We start from the raw sequence: 26,080 nt of genomic DNA, 5'->3' as shown, positions 1-26,080 counted from the left end.
CAAGACTGCAAAGTTGAAAAGTCAGCAACAGGGGTTTCCGATCGTGTACCGTCAGCACGATACGTGGAGAGGTGTGCTCGCCTGCGAACCAAACCCCATGTACACGAAATAAACGAGCTCCACAATCGACCGCCGAGGCATCGACGTAGCCGGGTAGTCGGAAGTCGCGGCGATGTGTCCATAAGAGAATGAGGAAATCTGTAAAACTGTGGTTCGGGTAGATCGCACCGTTTCCATCCCCTGAGCGTCGTATAAGCGCTCCTGTTCTTATATCGAGGTGGCGATGAAGGACGACAACACGATGGGGTCGATGGAACGGTCGTAGGACGAAATCGACGCTGTATCTGGTAGCCAAGGCTGAAGATATAAAGGTGTCGTAGTCTGAAAGATCAAACCGTACGAAGGAAGGCGATCTTTTCCATCCCTTGAACGTCGTATAGGCGCTATTGTTCTTATAGCGAGGGGGCGATGAAACGTGGTGCCTCGCGACTGCCGTGTTGGCAGCGGAGGTCTATCGTTTCCATCATCTGTACATGGGTGGACTGCGACAGGCGTCTGGTCGAGTGGTTGCACCATGCATACATGTAAGCATGCAAACCAATCTGTAGAAATACATTACACTGCTCGCCATTGGCCAATTGACCTAATTCCGGTCGGAGTTGTTTAGAGTCGGAGTACTTGACAAGTGACATGTAAATCACTCTGCGCAGTAGCCGAGAAAGCCGCATTGGAGCCGGAAATGAGGTGCACTCTCCAAACACAGACAATCCTCAAGTGGTGTACCCACTGAGAGGCAATTGCGAATGGCGCCCCGAAGTAGAAAATCGGTTGAGATACTCAGTCGCCGGGAATCGGTTGACTCAGGCGCCGCGGGCGCCTGGGACGCTGGGGGCGCCGGGAAGCTCGGCTGATATACTCAGGCGCCGGTGGTGTTGCTTCCTGGGAGCGCCGGTGGTGTTGGGAGCGCCGGGAAGCTTGGCTAAGATACTCAGGCGCCGGTGGTGTTGCTTCCTGGGAGCGCTGGTGGTGTTGGGAGCGTCGGGAAGCTTGGCTCAGGTGGCAGGGGCGCCGGGAAGCTTGACTAAGGTGGCAGGGGCGCCGGGAAGCTTGGCTGAGATACTCAAGCGGCGGTGGTGCTTCCTGGGAGCGCTGGTGGTGTTGGGAGCGTCGGGAAGCTTGACTCAGGTGGCAGGGGCGCCGGGAAGCTTGGCTCAGGTGGCAGGGGCGCCGGGAAGCTCGGCTGAGATACTCAGATGCCGGTGGTGTTGCTTCTCGGGAGCGCCGGTGGTGTTGGGAGCGCCGGGAAGCTTGACTCAGGTGGCAGGGGCGCCGGGAAGCTCGGCTGAGATACTCAGGCGCCGGTGCTGTTGCTTCTCGGGAGCGCCGGTGGTGTTGGAAGCGCCGGGAAGCTTGACTCAGGTGGCAGGGGCGCCGGGAAGCTCGGCTGAGATACTCAGATGCCGGTGGTGTTGCTTCTCGGGAGCGCCGGAAAGCTTGACTAAGGTGGCAGGGCGCCGGGAAGCTCGGCTGAGATACTCAGGCGCCGGTGGCGTTGCTTCTCGGGAGCACCGGTGTATCAACGTAGATGGCGGAGGAGACGGAAGACCGGTCCCGTTACGGGCGTCACCGGGAGGGAAGATGTTGTCGATAAAGGGTGGTGTAGAAAGACCGCAGTCTCCGAGCTGTAAGCCATATCAGCGTCAGGGTCGACGAGCATGTTGAGTGAGGCGTGTCCTGGATACTCGTATCGGGTTGAAGGAAAACAGCTACGAAGGACTGCAACAATGACACTGTGTTATGAAAGTACAGGGCGTCATACAATCACAGCAGAAGGGGCGACCCCGACCAGATTTGTTCCCGCTGCATCTACAAGTGCAGCGAAGCAGAAAATCTAGAATTTAAACAAAAACATAACCCTGTGGCAAAACCACAAAGTACGGGAAGCATAATGTAAATCAAAAACTTTGAATGTATTTTATTGAAGCTTATGAGAGCAAACAATTACGCTAAAACGTTGCGAAAAGGCAAAGCTTTAAGCACGCCAAAACAAAATACATATTACCCAAGCCAAAGAAAGAATTCAAAACGCAGAACACGAATTGACGTGGCGAAGTGTTGAATGGCAAAAATGGCGGGAACAACATTGCGTCCGTAAATTACTGTGACTAGAGCCACAAACGAGCGATAAACGTTACAAATTACAAATGGGAAGGCCAAAAGGTAACAGCACATAAACAGGTAACAATGTAGCAGCATACGATGAGTGTAGAAACACGCAAAATATAGAAACAATAAGCTTTAATTTCCTCAAGGGATACAAAGAACGCCCGTCCGTGGAGGTGACAAAGCAGTGATGTCACTGCTGACTCATGTTTTATTATTGATCAAGGGGAGATAATGGTTTATGTTCTATATTACCTCCCTTGGGGACACAGGATTTCATGGAAGTTCATTTCTCTAATCATGTATTTTACTTTTATTATCGATCTTAATTTATACATATTTTTTTAAACATATCTATTAAGTTTATTGAAGAACTATTTCAGACTAGATATGGTGCATATTTAACAACACAATATTAATAATAACGTGGCAACTTTATTTTCATCAAGACTAATATTATGCTTGTAATTGATATACATAACCTGTGACCTTTTTAGTTTGGTACAGATTGAAAGACTTATTCTTCATTACTACTACATAAAGATTAGGATATATGTGTTCCACGAACGTGTAGGCCACATGTAAACATGTTAAAATTTCACAATTAAACGAACCTTTCTTTCAAATCATTTCAAATCAAGATTCATATTTCATGAAATAATAGACAAGGACGTTGGCTGTTTCTACTAGGGCTGGGACGGGGAATTCGGGTACTCGGTACGGGTGGGTACTGAGAAGGACCCGGGTACCCACAGGACTACCCGGACCCGTGGTTGGTCATGTGATATATTGTTTAATGACAAAAATGATCTGGAACTATATGGTTACGCTACAAGTCACTAATGTTCCCATTTCTTTCTGACTGTGCACCAGGACTTTTATATGTTTGAATAAAGATAAAATTTCAGTCAACATCAGTGTATGCATGACCAGATCAATACGTGTATCTAAATACATTTTGTCCAGGGCTACAGTCAAACTATTCCCAATCGGATATTTTGTACCTATCTCTTGAGACCTACAGTGTGTATCCGGGTAGGGTCGGGTAATAGGTGCGTGGGTACCGGGGTAGTAAATTTGGACTCGTCCCAGCCATAGTTTCTGCTAGGATTATAACGGTATGGTAGACATTTTTAACACTTGAAACATCACAACTGTCACGTTTAGCCTACAAATACGAAAATTACAAAACACTTCAAATTCGTATTTCCGCCATTGTTTTGACACTGACAGTAGCCATGTTACTAAATTTACTGAAAATTAATGAATGCTACTTACCACTTATTTCTTCATGGGAATCAGACTCGGAGTCGGAATCGAGAGAATCAACTGATATATGTCCGACTTCCCCAAATCATCATCATCATCATCATCATCATCATCATCATCACCATCTCTTTGTCCTACTGCAGACATGCTTGTTTGGACAGCTTCGATCGCAATGTTGTCGTCTGCAACGTGGGGCTATTTTATATATTCATATTACTATGAATATTCATGTTCTCGGCGGGAGGCGCACGTACGTCTTTATACATTTCACTTGTGTTCTTCGCGCTGACTCCACAATCAAAACATGGAGTAAAGATTAAATCATATATTGTATAAGTATTTGCATTGGATTTGATATTAACACTGTTTGTGATTACAACATCGAACTTTATTTTGTTTCACTCGGGCACCTGCAACCTCTGTGACGTGGCATGTCAAAGGTCGCGGGTCACGGTATTATGTTCCAGACGAACAATCGGATATGTTCCGCTCTCGACAACTTCGATATGGTGGATGATTGAAACCAAACTGTCGATAACAGCTTCATTTGTTTTATTTGTTTTAAACATATGTTATTGACATATATGGTCAACGGGATTGGGCATAAGTTATCCAACTTAGATGGCCCTTTCCCTACTCTATATGTACAGACATTGATTAGACATATATATACACATATACATACACACACACATATACATACGTATACAGAAATACATACATATACACATAATCATATATACACAAAATCATACATACATACACATACTCATATACATATGCACATATTATATTTATAGTAACAAAGAGAAATATATTTTCACAAGAACATAAACATAATGTTTGCAAGAATAACATAGACATACATAAGAATTGCCTATAGACATAATTTACTTGTATATACACATTAATCCAAAATACATGCAAGACTACATATATAATTACACAATCATACATACACTTATATACATGTACATATATGCACACATACACACACTACATGTAGATACATACACATATACCCTTGTATACGCATGCATACATATATATACATTCACATACACATATTTACACACATACACCAGGATACATATACCCGTAAACATTATGCTTACAGAAGGAGGTAGAGATACCCATGTATTCATATACATGCATGCAGTTTAAACATTAATGATATTTATGATAAAGGGTTACTCGAATCTATTAGCCGACAGTGTATATTTTTGAACGCTGTTGAAGATGAGGTTATTGTGACTTTCAGCTAGGGATACATCACCGTAGAGAATATTTTGTATTGTACATGTAGTTCCAGCTTTTATAATGTGTCATGTAAATACGATGGACATAGGTTATTAACAATACTGTAGATTGTACAAAGTTTTTTTATTTTTCCTTCTATGAGATAGTGATTCCCATCCTGTCTCAAAATATAAACTCGATCTTGAGGAGAATTTAGGGAGACCTGTTACCATGCGAGCGGCTTCGAGTTAAATCATTTCAAGTTTTTCGGAATTTTCTTGACTGCAGTTGTCCCATGCCTCTGAAGCATATTCTAATATAGGCCTTAAGAAAACAAGATAGACTTTGGACAGGGTTTGTCTGTCAAGTAAATATTTAACGGTTGTTATCGAACAAATCATTTCGATAGCTGAGCGGCAAATGTTATCAACGTGAGTTGTCCACTTCATATCATGAGAGAGAGTAACGCCCAGATGTTTGTGCGAGATAGATGCGCTAAGTGCGGTATTGTTATAAATAATATCTGCAGTGCGGTTTCATTTGAATTCGTGAAAATAAAAACTTATTTTTGCAATAATAATAAAATATTTAAATATAACATACAGCATCAATGCCAAAATTACATACTGAAACTTAACAATAGATTATGAATTTAATAATTTAATATATATCTAATGAATTCTACCGTCAGAGACCTAGCTATTTATATTTAGACACACTAACTCGTTCAATCAGGAGTAATAAATAGCTTAATCGGTAACAGGTATTCAAGTAATTTTAACTGACATTCACACGTTCATAATTCAAAATCATATAGTTCTTGTTTATTTAGTGATATAAATATATTGTGATATAAACAATATATACTGAATCGCAAAAGAAACGTCACCCCAGTAACATTTCATGAAAAGTTGTCATTTGAATATCTGGGTAATTTTTGTCAAAGTTTCTAAAATTTAACATTACCTTGTCCGGACAAAGTGAAATTTGATGATAAAAAACAAAGCGGATAAAAATAAAACCGATCGCCCAATGCATCATGGCAACGGCCATAGTAACCCGATGCAGTTCTATGCAAATTGAAATGCACATGCGTTCCCCAATTTCTTGCCCTATAAAAATCCACCCAGATCGGATAACATACACTCGTTATTGAATTGCTACCACATGCCAAGATCGACAAGAAATCAGCGACATCAAGCCCTTGGACGATTGCAAGCTGGACAAACCGACAGGCAAGTGGCCAGTGCATTTCAAGTCCACGTAAGGACCATATACAGGCTCCAGCAACGGTACCAGGCCACCAACACAACAGATGACCGACGGCGTAGTGGAAGAACCAAGGGCCAGTACTCGACGTCAGGATTGTCAGCATCCTCAAGATCGCTTTGTTACTGCTGCGGAAACTGCTCGACAGACCATGGGGATACACCAGAGACACATTAGTGCGGACACCGTGCGTCGCCGATTGACGAGCAGACACATACACTGTCACAGGCCATACCGAGGACCCATTCGGACACCACGTCATCGCCGGGATCGTCTTTAGTCGGCAACACAGCACCAGCATTGGCAACACCAGCAGTGGAGAAGTGTCCTCTTCTGAGACGAGAGGCGTTGCTGTATCTCAACAACAGATAGAGATAGAGAGATAGAGAGAGAGAGTCTGGCGACGCCGTGGGGAACGTTATTCGGATGCTTGTGTTGTTGGGAGAGACTCGTGGGGTGGTCCGAGCATCATGGTATGGGGTGGAATTGGTCTTGCACAGAGGGTCTGTCATGTGTTCCTCCAGAACATCTGTCCAGGGAGAGGCAATGGTGTCACAGCAGCTCGGTACATTGATCAAATCTGGAGATCACACGCCATACCTCAGTTGGCACGTATCAGCATGATAACGCCCGTGCCCAGACTGCGAGAGCAACAAGAGACTTCCTCCAGCAGAATGGCATCAGAACTATGCAGTCGCCTGCCCTCAGTCCCGATTTAAATCCCACTGAGCACCTGTGGGACGAGATTCAAAGATGGCTGAATGACGTCCGACCAAGGTCGACAACTGCAGCTGAACTGCGTCAGGCGTTCCTAAGAGTGTGGACTTAAGTGCCTATGGCTTTCTTCAACCGCCTCATTCATTCCATGTATCGACGTTGCACGGCAGTCATCAATGCACATGGCGGACACACGAGATTCTGATTTGTGATACCATTTTCTCAGAGACTAATGTTGTGTTTCCCTTTAAGAACATTTGACACTTTAATTTCACCCTTGATCATAAGTTTTGCCAAGTTTCATCTGTTTAATATGTCTCAAAGTCTGTTTACAGTGTTAGGACAAATACGGTTTCTTTTATATCTATCCATGGCGACGTTTCTTTTGCGGTTCAGTATATAATAAATACATTAGACACTGCATATATGTACGGAAGCCTTTTTCGCCATTTGTTTTTTTTAATTCTTTTCTTGAAATAACAAGATGTTATGTTGAAATGTCAAGAGACTAAGTTGAAATCTCAATAAACGAACTTGAAATTTCAAGATAGTATCGAAAACAAATTAAAAAAACAAATGGCTATTACTATTTTTGCGATGTTGCAATTACTATGGGCTTGGGGTAATCCAAAAATATGTTATTTCAATTCTTTAACATGATGTTTCAGAAGAACATATATATGTCCCTCTGGCACAGCAACTGCCTTTCGTGTAGGGACATATATGTCCAAATGACATCCAGGGGGTTAAGTGGGGAACTTTTATGACAAGGCTACCAGGCATCATATGGACAGTCATCAACATTTTGACTGCACAGGACATTCAATCCACACAAGTGCACATACAATTGATGCAGATATTCATTGTAGGTTTATAATAGTTCAATAATTGCTGATTTGATTTGATAACTTATGCATTGACAGATTTATTTAGTCACTTTCCATCATCAAGTGGCGACGACACTCATGGTAATATAACTTTGTTTCAATTGTAGGAAACATGGCTGTGGACTATGGTCTCTTGATATCAGATGTATCACCGGATGTCAGCAACTACACCGTGACAGGACAGGGCGGTTCTATAATATCCAACAGGGTGTCATTCGTGTACAACCTGGCAGGACCGTCCATGACCATAGACACAGCGTGTTCCTCCTCCATCGTGGCAATACATCAGGCAGGACTGGCACTCAGAGCAGGTGGGTACAGCTTCTTATGACTTGCACTCACAGCAGATGGGTAGAGCATCTCATGACTGGCACTCACAGCAGGTGAGTAGAGCATCTCATGGCTGGCACCCACAGCAGTTGAGTATTGCATCTCATGACTGGCACTCACAGCAGGTGGGTATAGCATCTCATGACTGGCACTCACAGCAGGTTCGTATTGCATCTCATGACTGGCCCTCACAGCAGTTGAGTATTGCATCTCATGACTGGCACTCACAGCAGGTGAGTAGAGCATCTCATGACTGGCACTCACAGCAGGTGAGTATTGCTTCTCATGACTGGCACTCACAGCAGGTGAGTATTGCATCTCATGACTGGCACTCACAGCAGGTGGGTACAGCATCTCATGACTGGCCCTCACAGCAGTTGAGTATTGCATCTCATGACTGGCATTCACAGCAGGTGAGTAGAGCATCTCATGACTGGCACTCACAGCAGATGAGTAGAGCATCTCATGACTGGCACTCACAGCAGGTGGGTATTGCATCTCATGACTGGCACTCACAGCAGGTGGGTATAGCATCTCATGACTGGCACTCACAGCAGGTGGGTATTGCATCTCATGACTGGCACTCACAGCAGATGGGTATAGCATCTCATGACTTGCACTCACAGCAGGTGGGTACAGCATCTCATGACTGGCACTCACAGCAGGTGAGTAGAGCATCTCATGACTGGCACTCACAGCAGGTGGGTATGACATCTCTTATTATGCCTCATAGTAAGATTGACCAATCAGAGAGCAGAACTACTAACCCCATATGAGCCCGTATATCGTCAGTAAACATACAAGATGGTTGTTACTGACCTAATATTAGACCGCTTAACGTCAGAAGAAGCCATTTTTGATTTTGCAACACCCGCGTCACATATTTCACATGAAAATTCTGGTACAGAAATTCGTTATTCGACACTGTTTTGTGTTTTTATATCGTTAATTGTGATGCGCAATGGCAATAATGTTTAAAGAAACCACGTTCGTGACTTTATTAATAAATATAATAGAGAACAAAGCTTGCAACAGAGGTAACTGAGTTACAAGTATCAACGTCAAATATAGGATGACGTCACAAACAAGAAACGTGACGCCAATAACGTGCTAAAAGCGGTGTAAAACCATACTTAATCAATCAATCAATCACTATGAACATGACAAAACCCGTCAGATATTATTCGAGAAAACATTATGACGTTGATGTGATGCTTCACAAACAAATAAAAGAGTGAATTCAAGCAAAAATTATATTGTTTTCCAAAAGACATTTCATCTTTATCCCCTCCACAGTGTCCTTTTGATACAGGACGTTCGTTTGTTTACATGGTCTATTGTTTTATATTTTTCCCAGGTGATTGTACAATGGCAATTTGTGGAGGAGTAAACCTACTTCTCCATCCAGGGTATTTCATCAAGCTTAGCAAGGCTCGGATGTTGTCTCCCACTGGACAGTGCCACGCCTTCTCAGCAAATGCCGATGGTTATACCAGAGGAGAAGGATGTGGAATCGTCATCGTGAAACTCCTAAGTCAAGTAAGACAATTGCACAGTTGTGTGTGTCGCAAAAGTATTATATATTTTTTTAACTTATCCTGCATTACTCCTTAATGCATTCACTGCTTACCTTACGACAACTAGAAGGACAGCGCAACAGCGATGGTCCTGGCTGAAGAAATAAAGTTGTTGTTCTGAAGTCCCTTTTACTGACCACCTCCGCTGTCCTGTGACCTTGATGACACCTAAGGTCACCTTCTTTACATCACTGCTTGTCGCAATACAGCAAGGACGTGTTCCAGCGGAGCTCTCCTTTTGGATTAATTTAGGCCTTTAGTTTTCGTCTACAATCCTAACATTGATCTGCGATGGGTGATGTATTCTTTTCATATTACTTTCACTATGTTGTGTAGTTTTATATGAATTCATTAGGCGTAAAAAGACTTTTTTCCCGCCACATATTTGTTTTTCGTCGCCATTTTGAATTTTGTTACAATTGGTTGCCTGCCAGGGTAGTCAAATTGTTTACAATTCTCAGCTACGCATGTATAACATATTCTTGTGTTCTTAAATACTACTAGCTTTGGCGTAACAGTGAGTTGCGCATACATATACCAGTATAACTTATTGTATACACTTTCAACTCGTTAAAATATGTTTGCCGATAGATCGATATAAATTCTACGGCTTTCTTCCAGTCCCTCTTCGTCAACAATTCTTTAATTGCGTAACTTATGCTTGCGCGTTGTACTAATTGTCGTGAAAAAATCTTATAAAGATCATCATCCACGTCGGTTGGCTTGCACGCACATGTGCTCGCCAAACTCTAGATGTAAATAGCCTTGGTTTACATTGAGTTGCGTATATAAAGATATTGTATACGCTTTCAACTCGTATTTTTGCCGACAGATCATTGTTCAAATCTACGGTATTCTTCCGGTAGCGTTTCGTCAACAAGGCTTTCATTGCGTAACTTATGCTGCGCGTTGTACATTTTGTTGTGGGAAAAATCTTCCAAAGATTATCATCCACGTTGGTTGGCTTGCACGCAGATTTGCTCGCCAAACTCTTAATGTAGATTATTATTCAATTCTACGGCATTCTTCCAGTTCCATTTCATCAACAATGGTTTAATTGCGTTAACTATGCTTGGGCGTTGCACATATTGTCGTGGGAATAATCGCTCAAAGATCTTTATCCACGTTATTCGGCATGCCCGCAGATGTGCTCGCCAAATTCTAAATGTAATTTTTATGTAAATCTCTCTCCAACGGGTTTTCCAATATAAAGGCAGGTTACTCACAATCATATTATAAGGCAATCCCATCGTGAGACGAGAGGAATGTCACAATCGCTGAATAGCGAAAGACATGGTTCGGTCATTACCACCCAACCGTTATTTTCGGCGGGTAATATGACGCCCGTAACTGTGACTGCAGACGTTCACCCTCCACAGAAATCAACAATACCGGAGGATTTTGTGAGTATCGTAACTGCTCATTATGTTCAGCCGCCTGAGACATCCAGATGTGCGAAATCTGCGACGCCGGCGCCAGCGTCTCAAGACGCTTTGACGGGGGTAGCGCAGACGCAAGCCATGATCAAGTCAAAACCAATGAGCTTTGTGTCTCAGTTACCTGCGCCGAGCGCAGCGCCTGACTACTACCCAAGCGCCTCTACAATAACTTCAGCGTACAATGTTACGCAACCGGCACATGATCAGCTTAGCGCTGTTTCAACAACTTTGGCACAAGTGTTAGCGCCTACACCTGCGCCTAACGTAAACCAAACGCCTAATGTGCCTTCTGGTACAGAATACATCGCTGGACAGCGCGTACGGTAACATCGGCACATGACTCCTTATCCAGGCGGGTTATCAAAGCCTTCTGACATAGGAGGCACAACGCACCGGAGCAGATCGCCGGCTTAGCGCAAGTGCCCGAGTGGGTAGCAGACCATCTCGTGTCAGTGACGCCCTCCCCTGGTAACGGGGTAAATACCACGAGGTCATTGGAGGAAGACTTCTCCAAACTTACATTTGCTCCGTCATTTATGCCACCAACATCGTCAATGCTTGCGGTGGATCAGGATCTATCAGAGGATAACCCTATCCGATTAGATCACTTTCAAACTATGGTGATTTTCCAACAGCGTCAGATTGACCACATGAAAATTCATCTTGAGTCCGCTCTGGCGGAAATTACCGTCACACGCAGACTTTAGAGTTTTTCCAACTGGGACTCTGATTTCAACCGCAGGATGCTTCGTCAAGCTTGGTCATCTACACCCCTGTTCAATGAACAGATCGCAGACACGCACGCCAAGTTCCAAAAACGCTTGGAATGACACTGCGCTCAAGACTCAAGCACGTTTCTTTTAGTCTTGGTCAGGTCAGGCAATTTTAAGCCTAGACGCGCGTCTCTCAAAGGAGACCAGTATTCCCTTCGTTGGGAAGGGCGTGGCAGAGGCAAGTCTCGAGGACGACTACATACTCATTGTACTACATCATGGTTTTTGTATACACGTAGAGGTAACCCCACCATTGACCACAGTTTGATTTGGGAAATCCAACATAGAACATACTGTTGGTGAGAAGAGCTGTAGAGATGGCTCACAACCCAGTCTTAACACCGGGGTTTTATCCTCCTATCTGCCTGGTACCCATGAAGGATGAGAATTATCCAAATCTCTCCGTGTTCAACGAATGTTACCTGAAGCGTTCACATTATTGCCGCCTCACCACATTGAGACTGCTCAGAATCAACATCAATGCGCTCGATCCTTGATCAGTCTCGACTATCCATCCCTCCGACCGCAGACTCCTGAGGTTCCAGTTCAATGGAGTTCACTACCAATGGGTAGTTTTCCCATTTGGCATTTCACTGACCCCATGGCTATTTCCAAGAGTAATGAAGCCAATAACTGCGTATCTACTCCTGACGAACACTTGGTTCAAGTCGTAGATAGAGGACGGTCTACTGTGTCATCAACACACGCCAACGTTAGTACGCCACCGGGAATTCATCAGGCAGACGGCTACTATATCAACTGGGATGGATAACCAACGAGGCGAAGTCGGAGTTATCTCCTTCCTATCGGCTTCAGTTTATAGGAGGCCTGTTCCAGACAGACCAGGATCTCCCATCAGTACCGAGGGACAGATTGCACAAGATTTTACGCCTCTTGTAACCTGCTCTACACCAACCACGCACGCTTCGCCAATGGCAAGTGTTGTTAGGTTTACTCACCTCGGCACAGGACTTAACTAGCATAGGCCGCTAACGACTGCGCCCAATTCATCATTTCCTTAACCCTTACATCAGGCGTCATGATCCACTCTACCATCACTCTACCGGCTCAAGAAAGGGCTTACCTCAATCGATGAAGCTGATTTCGTATGAGGAGGCTCTTTATTCGGGTTATCCCCGAATCTACACCTGTTCGCAGACGCCTCCCTTCAGGGGTGGGGTGCTCACTTGCACGGCCAGACAGCCTGAAGGCTATGGTCCGGAGCTCAGCGAAAGTGGCACATAAACAACATGGTGTTGGAAGCTTTAATTCTGGCCATATCACATTGGCAGAATCAACTACAGTCAGCCCAACTCGCAGTATACACAGACAACAGAACTGTGGTGTGGTGCCTGCGAAACCAGGGAACAACGCACTCCCGCTCTCTCCAACTACAGACATTCAAATTTTTCCATCTAGTGGATCGACTGCAACTACAGTTTATAGTTCAGCACATCCCCGGATGTCGAAACATTCTGGTCGATGTTTTATCGCGTCCAGACCGGGTGGCCCCCATCGAGTGTGAACTTCACACAGAAGCATTCCAGTTACTGCTTCAGAAGTTCGGGCAACCAAACATCGACTTGTTTGCTACTTGCCTAAACCACCAACTAATGACGTATATCTCCCCGTTACTGGATCTGCAGACTTGGGCGGTGGACGCGTTTAGCATCCCTTGGGAAGGACTAAAAGCGTACGCTTTTCCGCCACCAGTTTTACTTACCAAGGTGACACAAGGGATCAAGGAGACAAGGTATCTTACTCTCACTTTGGTTGCGTCCTGGTGGCTCAGAAAAATCTAGCAGAAGACGATCCACTACCCCTCCCACAGTGGTCCAACCTACTCATCCACCCTCACAGCAAATTGCCTCACCCAACGTCAGACAGGTTGCGGCTGCATGCATGGTTTGTCTTTAAAAGGCGTTAAAGTGCGAAGGGCTATTCGGCGCGGGCAGCAAAAGCTATAGCTTTAATTTATCGTTCCTCTCCCAGAAGACTATACGATGACAAGTGGGGATCATTTGAGACTTTTTGCAAGGCAAAAGAATCTAGACGCTACTATTGCGTCACAACAATTCCTAGCGGAATACCTCCTACATTTGCGTACCCAAGACACTTGGTTGGTAGCACTATTACTTCATATTTGGTTGAACTTAACTCAGTGTTTGCCGTTCCGGAAAATCGCAAGGTGACCATGGTCACGGAACTACAGGCCCTACTACGCTCATTCAGGCTTGAGGATCAGAAGGCCAAGTTCCACCAACCTGCATGGGACTTGAACATGGTACTTTGAGCCCCTCTTCGAGCCCCTCCATGCATCCTCATTTTATGACCTCAACAAGGAAACAATGGTTTTCTTTTGGCATTAGCCACAGCGGCACGGGTTAGCAACCTACATGCGATCGACATCATCCGGGACAGCTTTGAGCATGGGATGCACGGATTGGTACATCTTGGGTTATGCTGGGATTTTATGGCAAAAATCAACTACCAGGCCAATCCGATCGTTCCTTCGCCATCCCGCCAATATCGACTGTTGTGGGAGCCGTAGATGAAGGTGATTTTTTTCTGGGCTCGGTGCGAGCAGTTCGAGTTTTCATCCGCCGCTCCAAGACTAGGCGTGGTTCGAGGAAGCAGTTACTTATACCCGTGTATACTACGTCCACCGACCAAAGTTAGACGTAACACCATATCCCTATGGTTACGCGCAGTCATCCTTCAGGCTTACGTGATCGCCAAACGGAATCCGCCTAGAGGGAATTACCCTCACGATTTCAGGGTGTTAGCCTTTACCTTCGCTTTACACAACAATTGTTCTATTAGAACAATCACGGAAGGATGTTTTTGGAGGTTCGACACAGTTCTCGTTAGTCATTATCTTCGCGATGTAGCGATGAAGGACGTCGAAGGCGTGCGAAGTTTTGGCCCTGGTTACCAACCCACGACGAAAATAATGAACTCGCCCTATACAGAGCCAGCCTACTTCCACGTGCAGTCGCTCAGTTTCCGCCAGTGGAAGAATATCAGACAATCTTGTTTGTCAACACCGGCTCTTTGACATAGTAAGTAAAGAATTAGCTGTTTAGCTATTATTTTCTTTATTACTAAATGTGTATGGGGAATTTCTCTTTAAATCCTATGTTCAATCGTTTTGATATTTGAACAACCCTACCGTTATGGCGTTTTTCTTAACTTTTCTGCTTCACGGTTTATCGACCAACTGGTGTCGTGTTTCAGCTGTGAATTATTGAGGTTTCTGTATTCTGAAGGTTAACCCACCTCCAAACCGTTCGATACAGATGCATTAAGGAGTAATGCAGGATAAGTAAAAAATGTAGCGGAAACTTAATAGTTTTTACATTTTACATTTGTATACTTATCCTGCATTACTACGTTGAAGGCCCACCCGTCGCAAACTCCCCCCCCCCCCCCCACACACACACACAATTTTGCCTCAGAAACCTCAAAAGTATGTTTTTCTCAGAGCTCGGGTGACAGGACAGCGGCGGTGGTCAGTAATAGGGACTTCAGAACAACAACTTATTTCCTCCCCCAGGACCATCGCTGTTAGGTAATGCAGGATAAGTACGCAAATACTAAAAATATTTAGATTTTACTAAATTGAATAATACTATAACCACGAAACCAGAATATCATTTGACAGGGGAAAACATAATCATCCATCCCATGATTATATATTTCAGGCTTTGCATGATGGTGACAACATTTGGGGAACTATTGTGACGGGATTGAATCAAGATGGCCGGCAGGTTACGCCCATCACAGCACCCTCAGGGAAACAACAGCAGGAACTGCTAAATGACATCTACACACGACATGGGATCGACCCGACTCAAGTAGACTATATTGAAGCTCATGGTAGGTTCACAACATTTCATAAAACCGAATCTTCCATTGATGTTCTAGATGACCGCAATGTCTTTTAATGTAGGCTATATTATACACTAACCATGAAGTATGCCTCTGAAACGATTTGCAACAATAGCAAATTTTGATGTTTTGTAATTGTCATAAGAAAATGCTATGTTAATCTTATGTCTTAAACAGTAAATATTCAGAATATTCACACACTACATATTTATAACTAAGACTACTTTCTAAAACAAGTATTGATGATGACATTTTGAATCAGTCTGCGATTTGAGGACCCTTGTTAAAACAGGCATTGTTGGAAGTCTATTTGTAACATGTTTGATGTCATCATGTGCCTTTGCTCTGGCTGCCCCCAAGATCCCCATCCCCCCACCCCCTTCCAATTGCTAAAGTCCCCTGAAGCCAAAGAAATGGAATAGATGAAGAGATGAAGAAATATTTTCTCGTTCTTAATTTGATACAAAATATCTGCGCAAGGGTTACATAATCAAATGCCTTACATCAACAATTTCTACAAACAGTAGAACAGAACGGCCAACTAACATAATAAATTATTGGTATGCTGGAAACATGTTAACTGTTATGTGTTACTTTAGTCTTTAACACACAATACTTCTGAACACATACACAATACTTCTCGTGAGCACATGATACAGAACATAATACATCATAGTGTTGAGACTGGTACCTTATAGAACTGGCAAGACCATCTAAATAATAATTAACAACTGGAATGGACAACTAATTTCCTTGAAATATCAACCAAGATGAACAATTTCAACTTGGAAATACTTCAGAGAATTGTTATGAACATTAACTGTTTCCAATATAAACTTTCAGGTGACTGTCTGAACTCTAAATGTTTTATCAAACTTGATATCAAATTTATCCGACTTATTTAGCTCATTCTCAGAAATATAAATAAGACTATCATAAACAAGATACAGAACCATGAGCTTGTTTGAGTGAGTGAGTGAGTTGGGTTTAAAGCCGCTTTTAACATTATTCCAGTTATATCATGGCGTTTCAGCTTAATGTGGGAGGAAATCCCGAAGTGATGCAGGTCTCAGACGTTTACCACTTCGGTGAAACCCACGAGCACGGGTATGGTGCTGACAAACCTAGAAACATAATTGTGGTGAACCGGGATTCGAACCCACAATCATAGGTTTCTGGCGTGCCCAGGGGACGCAACTCTGCACAGCGAATCGCGGCGCCTTAGACGACTGGGCCACCCGTGGCCTCTTCCTGAGCTTGTTTGAACATAAACTGAAGGAACATCTTCAACTGACAGCTGATTGTTAAGAGACGGGGCAGAATTATCTCCCCTTAATTGGAATGCAACTGTTATTCATGTGCAAAGATAATTTTTTTAAACATCACAATTATTCTATAATAATATTGTAACCCTTATTTATGTATTTACAAAAAAGACTACAGCACAAACATGTTTGTCAATATTGGACAGATGAATACTTTCATGTGTGTAAAACGTGGGAAAGCTTTCTAATTCACTTCATCATGCAAAACACTCTAATCTACAAGAATATCCTGATCAAACCACTTGTACCATAGTAAGGTATAAATTGTAGTGATTCTACACATAGTAGTAGCTGTCTTAACCATTCGTTAACTTACACTGAATGGGACGTCGAGTTTATTTACTTCCGCTGTGGCCGACAGCCAAGGGACGTTACTCTTTACATGAAACTCACTCTGCGTGCCGCTAAAGCACTTATGTAGCCGGCTAAAATACCATTCTGACAAATTGACTTTGTACTAAGGTATAAACGTCACTGTATTCAATCCACAAAACTATCAAAGAACTATTTCTCCTCCACCTTATCTATAAACTAGCATGATATAACAATATTTTCGGAAACATTGATCTGCGACTGACAAGGAGATGAACCAATATTGTCTCGTTCTTGATTTAATACAAAATGTCTGCACGTGCGTTAAACGCACATGTCAGTCATGTACTCTTTACCCCAAACAGACTATGAAATCCTAGGCTTCTGATGAATAAAAACTTCCTTACAACCAGATAATAATCTTACATCATGTTCAAAACACAAATCTGTTCTAGAAAAAAAGCATAAATCAACTAGGTTTTTTTTATTCTAAGTTCACGTAATAACTGATGATCTACCATGATAGTTATACCTCTATCATAACGCAATTAGTCATGCTTTAACATATTCACATTAAATATTTGCACCAAAGAATACTGTGCATAATGTTGTTAGGTGTCGACTTCCAAATTGAAACAACTCAGAAGTCTTATATGCAAAAGAATTCAGTGTGAAACCAACAAACCACAACAAAATGTTATACTGTTAACAATTATATTATAATATTGGCTAGGTTTACAAATAAAAAAGTGGCAGTACGAAATTGGATCTCAGAACAATTACCATGAAAGTACAAACTATAATAGCAGTGGTCAGCGAGAATAGCATTCACCTAGCAGCAATAGTGGCCATGCTTCCAAAATAGGCAAAATATCCAGGGTGAAAACAACGATCTTCTCGTCTTGATATAATGTGAGATGAGAGGCATCCTCTTGCTCCCTCATATAGTCTAAATACCTTCGAGAAGGTTGTATACCATATACTCTAGCTGTTCTAGAAGATTCCAAAATACAGTTCACTCCAAAAGTGTCAACAGTTACAGTAACGTCCACACTACTGCTAACCATCGTGAAAACACAATGCTATGAACTTCTACTGAATCTCAACAAAAACAATGTAATACAATTACATCATATTTGAACAATAAATTACACTGCCATGTAACAATAATGTCCAAGTGACACCACCAAATGCCTAATCTAAATCTAGACCAACACTTTTGAAAGAAGCGAGAAAACCCTTTCCATATGTAGAAGAAATGTCTGCTAAAAGCAGCGTCGATTGCACGATTCCTGCTATATCATGAGTATGTGTTCACGAATCACTATCAAATAGTAAGTGAGTGAGTGAGTTGGGTTTAATTCCGTTTTTAACATTATTCCAGTAACATCACGGCGTGTCAGCATCATGTAGAACGAAAACACGAAGTGACGTTTACCACTTTGGTGAAACCCATGAGCACAGTATGGTGCTGACAAACCTATTGGCAACTCGTGCCCTTTATCAAATCATACCATTGGTTCCAAATGTTGTTCTGCCCAACGGGTGGCACCCATCACAAACACATGCAAAGCCAAGTTACATGTTCACCTAAAAAACACACGGGGGCATATCATATAGGAAATTGCATCAGACATCATTATTGATGCATCAAATTTGGAAATGTCCTCCACATGACTTCCATTAAACATTTTTAAAGCTTAACTGAGGCGCTGAATGTTGTAACCCAGATGAATGCACTTCTGAGCATGACCCGTAAACCGATGTTTGATATATTCGCAGAAAGAAAATGTTCTAATGCACCTCAAAATTTATGAAATGTAGATACCGTAGGCTGGAGCTTTTGGAATATTGCTGGACATAAAGGGAAAGTTGACTACTGGAAATTTAAAGTCATCCCTCTTGTCATACATACTTTTACAGCAGTCTTTGTCACTTTATATCTTTATGCATACACGTAGATCTAAGTATGAAATACATGTGGTGGTTTCACTGGTCTCTTTCATTTCTAGCTAAGGTGGGTAAATTGGCAGAAGGGAATGGCTATTTGACAGCTATTGAACGATATCAGATCATCGATATAACTGAAGCTTAAGTTAAACTTTTTGGCCAAATTGCCTTGTTTTGATTTGTCGATACGAGCAGAATTTCCGATTCATATGCATAAAGAAACAGATCAGCAAAAAGGTGAGCACAATCGGTGCCCATGTAGATGCTTACATCTTGCCTAAATGTCTTACCCCCACCCCCAGATTTCACATAGATGTTATCAATCAGAAAGTCCAGCATTTCACATATTGTTTTGTCAGTAAACTTCAGATGACATTTGATTTCATTTTTGACAAATTGCCCCGATCCTGAAGTTTGATGTGTGGGATAATGGATTTCAAAGTTGGAAAACGTATTAACATAATTGAATTTGGTTCTTTTCTGAGATTACGTTTTGGGGAGTCTGTGAATATAAAGAAAGTCCTTCCTTGATTGTATTAAGATTCATGGTTAATCTACATAAAAGAGAGTGTATGCATTTTTATAGCTCTTTGGAATCCAGTACAAAAGAGGAATGGACATGTCTTCAGATGTTAGAGTCGAATCAAAAGTTGATACTGCTTATACATGGTTTTGACAGGTTTACACATTTGTTTGAAGGGAGAAATGACATTTCCTGCTATCATAGTTAATTTGTAGAAATGTAGCTTTAACTGCAATGTGAAGAGATGAGTGTTCCATGGCACAGACGAGGAATGCTGAAGCAGTTGTTCATCTTTACAGGCACAGGGACGAGACTGGGAGACCCTGTAGAAGCTACAGCTCTGGGGACCTTCTTTGAGAAGTTTCCTCGGCAACGTCACATTGGTTCTGTGAAGACCAACATCGGCCATCTAGAGGCAGCAGCCGGAGTGGCTGGACTCATCAAGGTCCTGCTGATGATGAAACACAGCACCATCGTGCCATCTCTACACTTCGACAAGCCCAATGAAGATATTGACTTTGACAGGTTTCGGTTTGTGGTGCCTGTTGAGAATGTTGACTGGAAACGGGAGAAGAAAATTGCATGTATCAATTCCTTTGGGTTTGGTGGTAGCAACAGTCATGCTGTTCTGAGATCATATTCTGTGGAACGTTTAGGTCAATGTAACGAAACAGATGAAATTGTACCAGTTTGCTTTTCAGGCTCTGATTATGATACATTACACAAATCAATTTCACAGTTCTTCAAACATCATGGGGAGTTACATTTCAAAGCCCTGGCATACACGTCATGTGTGTGTAGGGAGCACTTTGATTTCAGAAAGGTGTTCTTCGCAGACACCTACAGAGATCTTAAATTACAAATTGAAAGCCAGTTATCAAACATATCTCGAACTCCCAAAAGAGACAAAGGGCGCATCATATTTGTATTTTGCGGAATGGGTACAGCATGGGTTGGAATGTGCAAGGATCACATGAAATGCAGTAAATGCTTCTTGTCAAAGATCCAGGAAATTGAAGATTGTCTCTGTCACTTTGTAAACTGGTCTTTAATCAAGAGACTGCTTGCTAATCATGATGTGACAGATCCTTTGTTTGGTCCTATTGCCATCTTTGCTTGTCAGGTGTCTCTAGCTCACCTCTGGGAATCCTGGGGGGTGAAGCCTGCAGCTGTTGTTGGTCAGTCAGTGGGGGAGGTGGCTGCAGCACACATTGCTGGGATCCTGTCCCTGTATGATGCTGTGAGGGTCATCCTCCAAAGGACTCGGATCCTGGCTATGGTGCCAAGTGGAAAGATGATGCTTATCCGAAATGTTGACATTGAACAAGTAAAGACAGCATGCAGGAAGCATCAAAATCGGGTAGTTGTCGCCCTTCACTACAGCCCAGTCTCATGTACTATCAGTGGTGATGAGAGGGCTGTTCTGTCAGTCAAAGAGGAATTGGGGCATATTTCAGATAGTAACACCCTCTTTCATGAACTTCCTGTCACAAGAGCTTTCCACAGTCCCTTCATGGCTTCATCTAAAGACCAGCTGGACAAAGTGTTATTTCCTTTGCAAACATCAAAGATGGCAACCGAATTCATTTCATCAGTTGACCCGGGCTTAAATGAAGAAGCCATAAGGTCTGTGACCTACTGGGGTAGGAACATAAGGGAACCAGTCAGGTTCTGTGATGCCATTATGAAGGCTGCTCACAATTTCCATAACAATATCTTTGTGGAAATAGGCCCCAAACCAGTATTAAATTCCCACATACGGGATATTTTCAAGGATACATCTCTGGATGTAACAACTGTCTCATCTATCCACAAAGGATCAAAGTACATTGATATGTATAATGCTCTGAGTGTACTGTATACCTCTGGAGTCAGCATCAGGTGGAACAGTTTCTTTGATGAACAGATGCAGGCAACAAGTTATCCAGCTCATGTTTTCAATGGGAAACCTGTTCTATTGGTATCTGACACTGAGCACCAAATGCTTATGGGTAGAACGGAGAATTCGGGAGGTCACCTGTTTCTGAAGGGCACTGTTGAATCTGGAACTGCAAGATTAATTATTGATCCAAACAGTTTTAAAAGTGTTTTTGAGCACAAGGTGAAAGGAACAATTATTCTTCCAGGTGCCGTGTATGCCGAGGCTGCACTTGCCATTGCAAAAAGGATAGCTTTAAATGAACACAAGTTAGTAAACATCTCAGTGTCTTTCAAAAGGCTATTAAACCTAAACACAACAGGACACACAACAAACATTGAAATCAAGGATAACACAGACAATATCCCCAAATGTGTGATGGCAGTTACTATCAAGAAAGGCACTACAGAATACGCCGAAGCAGTGATCAGGCAGACTCTGGATGACGTCACACCAGACAGACTTGATGTGCTATCAATTAAAGAAAGATGTAAGCACACGCTGACAAAGGAAGATATTTATGAGAAGTTGGACAAGGCTGGTTTCAGCTATGGGGTTATGATGTCTGTTATTCAAAGTAGCCAGGTAGCTGAAAAAGAAAGTCTTACTTTGATTGACATTGGATCACAGCTAGGAAGTGAAATGGAACTTACAGTTCTTCACCCTGCTGTTCTGGATGGAATGTTACAAACATCCGTTACAGTGGCAACAAACATCAAAGAGATGCTTCCATTTTTTCTGAAAGGTTTGGTTGTCAAGAAGAAAATATCAAAGAACATGCTCGTCCATGTTAAGGTTCTTCAAGAAACAGAAACGCATGCAACATTTTCACTATCATTACTGACAATGGATGGATACGTCATCGCGCACATTGCAGCTTTTACGTTGAAGATGATTGGCGTGGAGACTTTTAATGTCAGAAACGTTGCTTATGAAATTCAGCCCAGGGCCATAGATCATGGTGTTCCAGTCTGTAACAGTAAAACATTTCAAGATGTTTTGATGTTTAGCGATGGTGACAGCTCACTCACATCAGGGCCCTGGAGAACTCATGATATTTCCACTTTACTCAGGACCAGTTTTCCTCTTGAACTACAACAGGCATCAGCAGTGGCTGTCCTATTTCAAGCAATGCCTGAGAAAACTGAAGATGGGTTGTATCTGGAGAGATACTTGGAGGATAAAATCATGCCACTGAGATCTCTCATCCTCTACATATCCGAGAAATTTCTCAAAATACCAATCCTTATCATGACAAAGACTACTCCTGTTGATCGCCGCCATGGGAACAAAAGGCAGGATGCACAAGCTTGCATTAATGAAGGTATTCAGGCTTTCATTAGATGTGTCAGACGAGAATTTCCTAGAATGGTCATAAAGCTTCTAAAACTGATGGAAGACTCTGACACCTGTCTTGAGACTGTTATAAGCAGTGTTTTAGAAATCCAAAACTATCCAGAGATCGAGATGAACAACAAACAGTTCTATGGACAGGTGTTTGACCCAGTAAAAATATCTACACCATATGTTCGACTAGAAAGTCAAAGAAATGGTATGGGCACAATTTTAGTTTCAAAAACGAGAGAAACTATTACAGAACCATTCTTCGCAGTTTCAAGAGAAGCATCTCAGATGACAGTGAAAGAAGTTAGGTTCACTACCCATTCAATTGCAGTTCACAATACATTCCTGACTGAACAGGTACTCTGTGCTGATGATAACGAGGACAACCCAATGACCTATCCAGTTCTCACTTATGAATCGAGTGGAACCACTGAGACATCTGATACAGATATAACAGCTGTTATTTGCTACCCACATCTAGTCATGCCAAAGACCTGTGTCCGCAAGAAATTTGTGATGGATTTGAAGGACCTCAGGAATTATAAAACAGGATCCATGTTGAAACTTTATTGCATTTGGCGATTATGTGATCAAGTGATGAAAGAAACTGCAATACTGTACACACACCAGACGAAGAAATATGCTGAGGCAATGAAGGTTCTACTGTTGGCCAAACATTCACAACCAGTTATATTGTTGACACCAGATGAAATGCCATCTCACCATGGAAGCCCAGTGGTCATATCTACAATACAGATAACTGCAGAGCTAGCACAAATGATTGTTCGGAAATGGCATTGTCTAGAGCGTATTGTCTGCTTCAAAAATATGATGAAAACCTCCATTTTAAAACTGGTGAAATGTGAAAGATTACAACTGAAAGTATCCATTGTGAGGTCTTTGGAAATTCTGTCATTCAATGAAATGGAGACACATATTCCAAAGCTGTACAGCTGGATTAAGGACAACAGCAGAAGTGTGGATGAAATATTTGTGTGTTTCAAGTCTTTGTGTGACTCATCTCTAGTGTCAGAGTCTCTACCAATTGACCTTACCGAACTTCTCAAAACAAAGGAATGGAATATTTACAGCGATGCAAGCCTCCATGCAGAACAAGTGGGTATACCAGAGGATATGCTGTTTGATAAGACTGGAATGTATCTTGTTGTTGGAGGTTTGACTGGATTGGGATGGGAATGCGTCTTGTATTTGGCTAGCAAAGGAGCAGGATGTGTTGCAATTCTCAGTAGACGTAATCCTACAGATGACAAAAAAGCAGACATTGAACAGATATCCAAGGACTATGGATGTAGTGTGACATCAGTGCAAGCTGATGTTCAGGATATCAGTGCGCTGAAATCAGCATTGTCGGAGTTGAAGACCAGTTTCCCTATGTTCTCATTGAAAGGGGTGTTCTTTGGGGCTGCTTTGCTTGAGGATGGACTACTTCCGGACATGACAAGAGAGAAGTTCCACACAGCTTCTTCTCCCAAGGTTGCTGGGTCCTGGAACCTGCATCTCCTGACAGAGCATCTCCCACTGGACTACTTTGTGCTGTTTTCCTCTGTAACATCAGTCTTTGGAAACGCTGGACAATCAAACTACAGTGCTGGGAATGGTTTTATGGATGCCCTTGCGCATGTGCGGAATAAAAATGGTCAGAGTGGACAAACTGTTAACTGGGGCCCTCTGCGAATGGGAATGTTACAAGAAAAGAACATAAAGATTCTTGAGTCATATGGATATAAAATCATACAGAAAAAAAACATACCAGAATGTCTGAAGCATGTACTCATGTTGAACAAACCGCAAATTGTCATTTGTGAACTAAACCTAACAAAGTTTGAAGAGACTCTTCAAAGAGAAAACAACCCGGATTTTGCATCTCGTTTTCGGTTGCTTGTTTCTCCTTCTGCATCTCCTGTGCAACCAGCTTCTCATCCAACTTTGAATCTGAACGAATTGACCAAAGTCTCAAAAGAAGAAGCCATGTTGAAACTCGTGGAGTATGTGAAAGCTGTTGTTATTGAAGTTGCCATGCTGGGCGAGACTGCACTAGATGTTGAGCAGGGAACCCGAGAACTGGGTGTTGATTCGATGACTTTCATACAAATCACAACGCAAATCATGGACGAAACACAAGTTCAGCTGTCGCCAACAACACTGCTCATCGAAAATGCGACGGTGTCCCAAATTTCGAAGCGTGTCTATGAACAATGGAGAATAAATGTTCAACAGGAGTAAACACAAGAGATATCCTTTTATTAACAGTCAGCATGCATGCAGTCATGCCATCAAGGACTAACCTGACATAGGATATTGTCATGTTATCCAGTATCTCGCTGCCACAGCACATAGTCATGTCATCATGTTGTTACCTGACACAAATTACAGCCATGCCATCAATTAGCTCTCTGGCACAGCTTACGGTGATGATACATGGAGCTATCAGTAATCTCGGTAGCAGTCGACTGTTATGTTTACTTCATGCTTTGAATCAGGTTTGGTTTGTTTGTTGTTTAACGCCGCACTCAGCTACATGACGGCGGTCTGTAAATAATCGAGTCTGGACCAGACAATCCAGTGATTGATATCATGAGCATCGGTCCACGCAATTGGGATCGATGACATGCATCAACCAAGCCAGCGAGCCTGACCCCTCGATCCCGTTAGTTGCCTCTTACGACATGCATAGTCTCCTTTTATGGTAAGCATGGGTTGCTGAAGACCTATTCTACCCCGGATCTTCACGGGTTCTTTGCATCAGCATTTCCCTGTCATTACTCAGTCCCGTACAGGACTGATTATTATGTTGTATACACTTTATACAGATGTTTTGATAACATGAATGTGAAGTTTCTGTGTATCGAGGATAACCTGTCCGTGATCATGATTCTTATAAATTATGACCACTTGGACCAAATACACAAATTAAATAATGGATTACCCACTAGGAGATTGACTAAATCACACCGCATTACATTCTAATTTGATTTCACTGTAAATGTCAGCGTGGTGTTGTACTGTATGTAATCTATAGTGTCTTAATGTGTGGCGGTTGTGTAAGTTGCTTTGAGTTGGCGTGAACTACTTTATTACATGTGTTGAGTGACTGAGTGGGTAGAAAAGAGACAGTGGCCTGATTATCAATGCA

General features: G+C 42.5%; 1 protein-coding gene across 2 annotated transcripts in view; it reads left to right on the top strand.

Annotated features, from left to right (window-relative positions):
• The window catches only part of LOC124121735 (hybrid PKS-NRPS synthetase LUC5-like), a 47,173-nt gene extending 21,625 nt beyond the window's left edge, over window positions 1-25,548 (top strand). For both annotated transcript variants that reach the window (XM_048383916.1, XM_048383915.1), the window contains exons 4-7: window positions 7,652-7,855; window positions 9,232-9,413; window positions 15,368-15,542; window positions 19,964-25,548. In XM_048383916.1, coding sequence (XP_048239873.1) covers window positions 7,652-7,855; window positions 9,232-9,413; window positions 15,368-15,542; window positions 19,964-25,170 — 5,768 coding nt within the window. In that variant the 3' untranslated portion in view covers window positions 25,171-25,548. The remainder of the gene's footprint in view (window positions 1-7,651; window positions 7,856-9,231; window positions 9,414-15,367; window positions 15,543-19,963) is intronic.
• The last annotated feature ends 532 nt before the right edge of the window (window positions 25,549-26,080 follow it).

This window comes from Haliotis rufescens, unplaced genomic scaffold (assembly GCF_023055435.1).
Source record: "Haliotis rufescens isolate VD_foot unplaced genomic scaffold, xgHalRufe1.0.p SCAF_5, whole genome shotgun sequence".
NCBI lineage: Eukaryota > Metazoa > Mollusca > Gastropoda > Lepetellida > Haliotidae > Haliotis > Haliotis rufescens.
Note: the sequence above shows the minus strand (reverse complement) of the source record. Positions and strands in the feature narration are given on the sequence as shown.